At 40.7% G+C, this 7,456-nt stretch overlaps 2 protein-coding genes across 2 annotated transcripts; one reads left to right on the top strand and one right to left on the bottom strand.

Moving 5' to 3' along the window:
* Nucleotides 1–1,335: 1,335 nt before the first annotated feature.
* LOC128257161 (uncharacterized) lies at nt 1,336–2,582 on the bottom strand. Its single transcript, XM_052988029.1, has 2 exons — nt 2,567–2,582; nt 1,336–2,362 (listed from the first exon to the last, which is right to left on the bottom strand). Exons 1-2 carry the CDS (start codon nt 2,580–2,582, stop codon nt 1,374–1,376), a joined length of 1,005 nt encoding a protein of 334 aa, XP_052843989.1. The 3' UTR covers nt 1,336–1,373.
* Nucleotides 2,583–2,863: 281 nt separating this feature from the next.
* On the top strand, nt 2,864–4,083 carry LOC128257272 (uncharacterized). The gene has a single exon (XM_052988220.1). It carries the CDS (start codon nt 2,944–2,946, stop codon nt 3,985–3,987), a length of 1,044 nt encoding a protein of 347 aa, XP_052844180.1. The 5' UTR covers nt 2,864–2,943; the 3' UTR covers nt 3,988–4,083.
* The last annotated feature ends 3,373 nt before the right edge of the window (nt 4,084–7,456 follow it).

A 7,456-nucleotide genomic window follows, 5' to 3' on the forward strand; every position in this document is an offset into this window, starting at 1 on the left:
TCGACCGAAAATGGTTGGCCGATGTAGCTTAGAATTTTCCTGCAATTAGTTAACCCATAAACGGAAAGTGTTGCATATGAAATATATGACCACAAAATGCCAACAAATTGCCCGGAGGCCAGAAAACGAATATTTATGAGGTCGTAAAGAAAATCGTAATAAGCAAAAAGAGTACGGTGTAACTATGAAAAAAATATTGCATAAAAATATAGGAAAGCTGAATATTATATATTTTATACATGAGGATGGTGGGTTCGATCCTTTAATTGCCATATAATTCCCCAACGTAATGACTTGGAAAGCCACTTAACTGAGACACCTTTTTTGGAGCCCAGTTTTGTTATTTGGAAATACATTTTCTGGTTTCTGTTCGTAGGTGGCCACCTGACAAACATGTTGTCTGAAATGCCTTGGCTTAATTTATCTTGTTGTCAGCATGGGTGGCAGCAACAAATGCAGCCGCAATAGTGGAATTACTCACACACACGCTCCAGCTAAAACTTGGCCAGGTGAACTCCTGGTGAAAGTGAAACTGGGTCGCAAGAAAGTTTGGCGCTACCCACTTTCCTTTCCTTGTTTTTTTGGAAAGAGAAAGAGGGAGGGGCAGCAAGATAAAATGGACACACCCAATGTGTTTCTCGTTTTTACGGGTCGAGTGTGAAATAAAGTGAAGAAAATTGCTGCCTACTTTTTGGGGGCCACACATGGAAAGGAAGTTGGGCTTTTTCGAGCGGGGGGCCAAAGATGGCCAAGCAATTTGTTAGCAGGTCGAGCAGAGAGCGTCTCAGTGCAAATGTAATTTACTGCCAGACGATATACGCTGGGCCACAGAAATATTTTGGCCGGAATTTATTTGCGGCCATTTAAACAGAAATAAAACCAAATGAATTTAAAGATAACCACAAGCCCAAACAAAACTCCCTCAACATTTTTAAGTGAAAGTTGTCCTTCCACTCGCTTGCTTGTCTCAATCTTAAGTATTATTCCAAGTATTATTTTGCTACTTTGTCTAGACTATTCTTGGTAGAAAAATCTTCTCTGCGGAAATAAAAGAAATCGCAAAATAAACAAAAATTTTTTTCACAATAATATAATCATTCAAAAAATATTAAATACAGCTTATATTGTTTTTGCTTAAATTACAAACTAAGTTTATAAATCGACTTTTACATGTGCTTAATAATTTGCAACTATTTATCTTTCAACTATTTTATTTCCTACGTTTTTTTTAATATTATTTTATATTTAAATTGAGTGCACAATATTTCAATTCTTTGATCTTTAAATACAATTTTGTTTTACCATTTAGGCAGAGTAAATTACAATCCTTTTTCTTTATTAACTATTATGTATTTTGCACAAATTTTTCGACATTATGGCAAAGCTGCCGGTGCAGCCTTCTCTAATTCCTTCAAGGACTTTCTAGCAAATTCGATCCCCTCATTGGCATTCTGTTGTAGAACGGGAAGTAGCTTATCCAACGACTCCCTTTCAGAGTCACTCATTTGGGGAAGGGGTAGATATCGCTTGACCCCATATTTACCCAATTCCAGGGGACTGGCAAAGAAGGGGGCCTCCGTTAAATCCGAGGCGACAAAGACGCACTCGATGACGCCCTCCTGACCACCAATTCCACGAAGCAGGGAGTCCACAAAATGTGCGCCAGCAAATGCCATCGACAGAGTGGCCGAACCCTTACCAGCCTTGGCATTTACCACCTCTGTTCCGGCCTCCTGAATGCGATGGGTTAGTTGCTTGGTTTCTTCTAGACCTCTTTTAAACTTTGGTTGACATTGCGTGAGAAGTGGCAAAATTGTGATCCCGGCATGACCACCAATCACGGGAATATGAACGTCATTCGGAGATATGTTCATGGAGTCACCAATGAACTTTTTCGAGCGCACCACATCCAAAGTAGTTATGCCAAAAAGTCGTCGTGGGTCATAGACGCCATGGGCTTTAAGGACCTCCGCTGCCGTTGGCACAATCATATTGACCGGATTGGTGATGAAGGCCAAGAGGGCTCCTGGACAGGCGTTACTCACAGCAGTGGCCACTCTTACAGCCACACCGCCATTGGCGGCCATCAGTTGGTCCCGCTGCATTCCTGGAAGACGCGGCATTCCGGCGGCCACAACCACCAAATCCGCTCCTCTAACCACCGGCTCAAGTTCGACGTCACCCGTAAAACCAGTTACATTTCCTTTTTGACTGACATGCGAAAGATCCGCAGCAATTCCCTTCATTTCGGAGAGATCATGGAGAGCCAGTTCATCGATTCCACGAATACGACGGATTAGGAGCGATAGTGGTTGGCCAATCCCTCCACCAGCACCCACTACTGCCACTTTCAAAGTGCGGACTACTTATCGGAGATTTAAAACTTGCAAGTAAAAACATTTTGCTAAGAATGAATAAGAAAGAGCACGCAGAATAACAACTTTTGACTTTTCAGAGCAATGCCTACTACTCACATAAAAATAAGCTAAGCAATATAGTGTGTTTATATGTTCTTAATTAAACTGTCTTTTAAATAATAACATTTTCTTAATTTCAGAAAGCTCACCATCTCCATCGAACATTTTTACAAATTATTCTCAATTTTACTAATATTACTACATGACTGACAGTTTATTGATTATGTCTTATAAGGTCGTAATAGACTAAAACTTGCATCTCGGACCATAAGAGGTTTTTTATTAATGTCATGAAATAATATTTTGATTTTTGTGGGAGGAATCTAATTTTACAACCAGATGTCTTAAATATATAAGACCTTACATTTAATAGCTGACTTAAATGTATTTATAATTATTAATGATGTATTTATTTTCTCCAAATCTCGTTCTCAATGCTTTTTATTTCCCCACCGCCTTGCTTAAAAATTTGATCATTAAGTTTTTAAAATTGAGCTGTACAAGTATATTCACCGACTGCCCAAAAATGTTGGCCCTTCGACTAGGCACCCAAATATCCAGAGACCGGCTTAGGGCCTTCAAGTTTGGATGCGGTGGCAGCAGGCGTAGCCTCAAGGTCGCCGTCGTGGGTGCTGTGGGTGGCATCGGTCAGCCGCTGGCCCTCCTCCTCAAGCAGAATCCACACATCTCGAGGCTATCCCTGCACGACTTGCGAAATACGGCCGGAGTGGCTGCCGATCTGTCGCACATCAACAGCCGGGCTACGGTGTGCCACTTCGAGGGAAAAGATGGTCTCAAAAAGGCTATGGATAAGGCGGATATAGTGGTGGTTCCGGCGGGACTGCCCCGAAAGCCCGGAATGAAGCGCGAGGACCTGGTGGGCGTGAATGCCAGCGTGGCCTGCGAAGTTGCCCATGCCGCCAGTGCCGTTTGTCCCGGCGCCCTGCTCGCCCTCATCACGAATCCCATCAACGTGATTGTACCCATAGTTGCAACCATTCTTCAGGCAAAGGGAACCTATGATCCGAATCGACTCTTTGGGGTCACAAGCCTCGATGTGGTGCGATCCAAAGCCTTCATCGGGGATTTCCTCAACGTTGATCCACAGACTGTGGACTTGCCCGTAATCGGTGGTCACACGGGCCGCACCATCTTGCCCATCCTGTCGCAGTGCCAACCCACCTACAAAGGCACCGATGAGGAGCGCAAGGCTCTGATCAAGCGCATCCAGGAGGCGGGCACGGAGGTGGTCAATGCCAAGGATGGCCTGGGATCGGCCACCCTGTCCATGGCCTATGCCGCCTCTCACTTCGTGAATTCACTGATCCGAGGAATAAAGGGCTCCAAGGACGAGTGCATTGTGGAGTGTGCCTACGTGGACTCGGATGTCACCGAGGCCAAGTTCTTTGCCACCCAGCTCATCCTGGGACCCCAGGGCATCAAGGAGAACCTCGGTCTGCCCGAGATGGACGATGAGGAAAAGCAAGCCCTGGAAAGCATGCTGCCACTATTGAAGAAGAGTATCGAAAACGGGATCAAGTTGGGCATGGAGATGGCCTGCCAGTCTTAACATTAACTAAAATCATCAATCAAGTCAATAAGACTTTGATTTTTATTGATTCTGGTCAATAAATGCATTTTTTGTGTTTATTTAAAAATTTATCAAGAGGTTTCGTAGCTCTTTTGTCAGACTACAAGTTTTATGGCCTTTAAGCTGGTAAGTTTTATAACTTTTTTCTTGGCTAAATGTCGAGTCCCCAAAATAAAAGCCACAGACGCAGCTGGGGCTCGGCACCAAACAGTGGCGGATTCCCATACCATCACCATCACCATCACCAAACTCAGCGGAGCCGCAAATCTTTGCGGTCTCGTCTTAATGGCAAAGAAATTGTGATTTATGCCTCGAGATTTGTACATTTACACTGTCTTATGCTAACATGCACAGCGCACACTTTAATATTTAAGTTGATGAGTATGATTTACTTTCTGGTTGGACTTAAGTAGTTTGGCAAGGGTTATAGCCGACACATCTTGCAAACTTTTGCTTGGATTTCCTGGATCCAAAGCATTCATTACTTAATTAGTCGCAATTTTATTTTTCACCCAACCAAAGGTGGCCAAAATAGTTTCCATGTTCAACTGAATTACATTAATTGAATTCGGGACTCGACATCTTTTGGGTGCCGGTTTTCGAGGAGCTTGAGCAAGTTAGTAGACATCTTGTTGATGGCAGAAAAGTGTCTCGAGTCGACAGTTATATTGCTGCCGACATGAAAACTTTACGTTTTTTGGCTTGTAAGCCCTTAAAAGGCTTATTATGTAATTAGATTTGTCGTCGCCTTTGTTATGGCATGGCCAGTGTTATTATTTTGTCATTGCCGTCACGAAGGTCAGCGATTTACTACCAGAGATTTTTGTATTTAATTAGTGAGAGTAGCCGGCTTAACATTTTGAAAGCCTTTTATTATCCGTTTCTCTTAAACTATAAAGCTTTGTATTGACTAAGATGTATTTTAAAAAAGATTATGTGCCTTCTGGCTTATTTAAAATAAGATGTTCACTCGAAAATAAATTAGTTAATTAATGAAAAGATTATTATCGGTTTTATTTAAGCTCTGGCATACATTTTCTGATTGGCAAACTCCTTCAAACCCTTGCCAATGCCTTATTTTGTTAGGGCCACTTCATTGTTACCAGTTTGTTGCATAGGTAGGCAATAATTTACAGAAATTATACATGACCACTTAAGTTGTCATTAACGTTAACGACCGCCGAACCGGGGAGCGGCCGAAATGTGTGTCGAGGCATTATGAAATGTTTAACAGCCTCGTCTGAGGGCCGCCTGCAAGTGTATGTGCAATTTTTGTCGGTAGCCGCCTGTCGAGACTCTTGGCTGGAGCAAAGAGCTCCATAGTGGCCCTGGTCGCGGTCCTGCTCTTGCTCCTGCTCTTGGTCCTGGCCGGGTAATCCAAAATTAATGGCCTGTCAGTCATAGCCGTGCTACAATTTTAGCCCACTTTGGGCCTGGCCCGTAGCTGCAGCTACAGCTGCGATTCCCTCTTACAGCCAATCGTGTGCTACATCCTTTCTTTGTGTAAATTTCCGCTTTCCGTTTTGGCCAAAGTAGACCAAGAACGAGCTTAATCGAAAACGTATGAATGCAGCCGAGATCTAAAAGGCCTGCCTAAAGATGGCAACATATGAATAAGTGCACTCACGAAAAAGATAACTATTTGAATATAAAAATATATTAAATATTTTACAAAAGTAATGAGAGTTCTCATAATGATGAATCATAAGATTAAAAACAATATAAAAGGTTAAAAAAAATGATTTAAAACATAACTAGATCTTAAATACATTTATTTACTTGGTCTATATTTCATACGTTCGCGGTATTAACATAACAATCCTATAATTGAGACATTTCTCATCAAAAATTCATGAAACAATAATTGGCTTTTTTGGAAAAATGCATGTAAAAATAGATTAGTTTATATAACCATTTTTATTTTGTGTGAGCAATACAAAGTACAAAAACTATTGTTACAAAGATTTAAGATAATTTGTGACTTAAATCAGATTTTTGGATTTAAATTAAGTAAATTTGTATGCAATAAGTTTGAATAAAAATAAATAATAAAATACACTTAGACCTAGTTTGAACTAAAAGTCACGTGATTTTCACGGCTTTTTGAGCTTATTTTTCCCATCCCTAGACCAAAGCCACAGCACTTAAGCGCCTTTCGTGTTGCGCTTTTCGGCTCTCCTTTTGGCCAGGCCCAGACTGTGGTTAGAGCAGCCAAGTTATTACAAGCGCAAAAATATTTTCACTTAAGTAGCTGCCACCATTTTGCTCAATTTATTTCCAACATCAAGCACTCATTCCTTTTTTTAATTTTACACACAATTTTCGTGTAATGTTTGGCTTTCAGCTTGTGCTCTTTTGAGCGAGAACATTTTACAATCTTGGCTGGGAGAAAAAAACCGCTTCGTGATATTTAATTGAATGTTTTCTGTTAAATGTTGTACCGGCGTTTCTCCCCAGGCTGCCGTCGGTCTTAAAAATAAATCATATATTCATCGTTAGCTTCCATTTGTGCCCCCACCAGATGCATACGAAATTCCAGATGCAAAATCTGTGCAAATTTGTTGGACACTTGACTGCTACTCATACATACATTTGTTTGCTGGTGGCTGCACCTTTTTTCAGACCAATTCCGGGTCAACTGAGCGGATGTTTTTTTTATTTTTGTGTCAGAGTGCCACCCAAATGTGAGACTCCTGGAAATAAATGAAATTCACAACAATTTTTTTGACATCGTTTTGGATTTCTGTGCATTTGGGCATTTAACGATGTGTAAAAACGTTTGCAATTTCGGTTAATTGAATTGTTTCGTTATGCCATTTTACGGTGTCTGCGTGGGAGTGCAGTAAACTCAACAGGGAATATTTCATATTTTATAGGACATTTATGATGCACTTACAGAACATTAGGTATTTATTTGATATTTATTAGAGATTTATTACTTGCCTGTTCGCACTTCAAAATGTTTGTAGAGAAACTTAAAATGTTCGACTTGTCAAATAAACATATTTTGAAATTCAATAAAAAACCTTTTGTCGTACGCAACCTTTTTTATCTGTTACCAAAATTACTTATATTTCTTACTTGTCAAATAAAAACGAATTAGTTAAGTTCTATTCAATTTTAATTTAACAAATGTAACCTATGGACACTTTGTTTCAAATGCAATTTATATTATTTAGTTATATAGCCCTTTCAGTTTAAGTTTCTACCGCACTTGCTAGGGCCAGCAAACTAAAACTTCCAACGCCACCTAAGTACCGTCAAGAGAAAGTGTTTAAGAAAAGAGCCGCCATCTACGAGCTCTGATTATCTGTAAATCAAATGTAATGAGATACAGTTTGAGCTAGGATTACACTTACACGACTCACTCGGCACTCCCAGGGGAAAAAAGAGCAAAAGAGCAGAAGGAGCGGTTTTTTTTACGGCCTCAGCGGAATACGAAGTGCGA

The sequence above is a fragment of the Drosophila gunungcola genome (assembly GCF_025200985.1).
Source record: "Drosophila gunungcola strain Sukarami chromosome 3L unlocalized genomic scaffold, Dgunungcola_SK_2 000002F, whole genome shotgun sequence".
Taxonomy (NCBI): Eukaryota; Metazoa; Arthropoda; class Insecta; order Diptera; family Drosophilidae; genus Drosophila; species Drosophila gunungcola.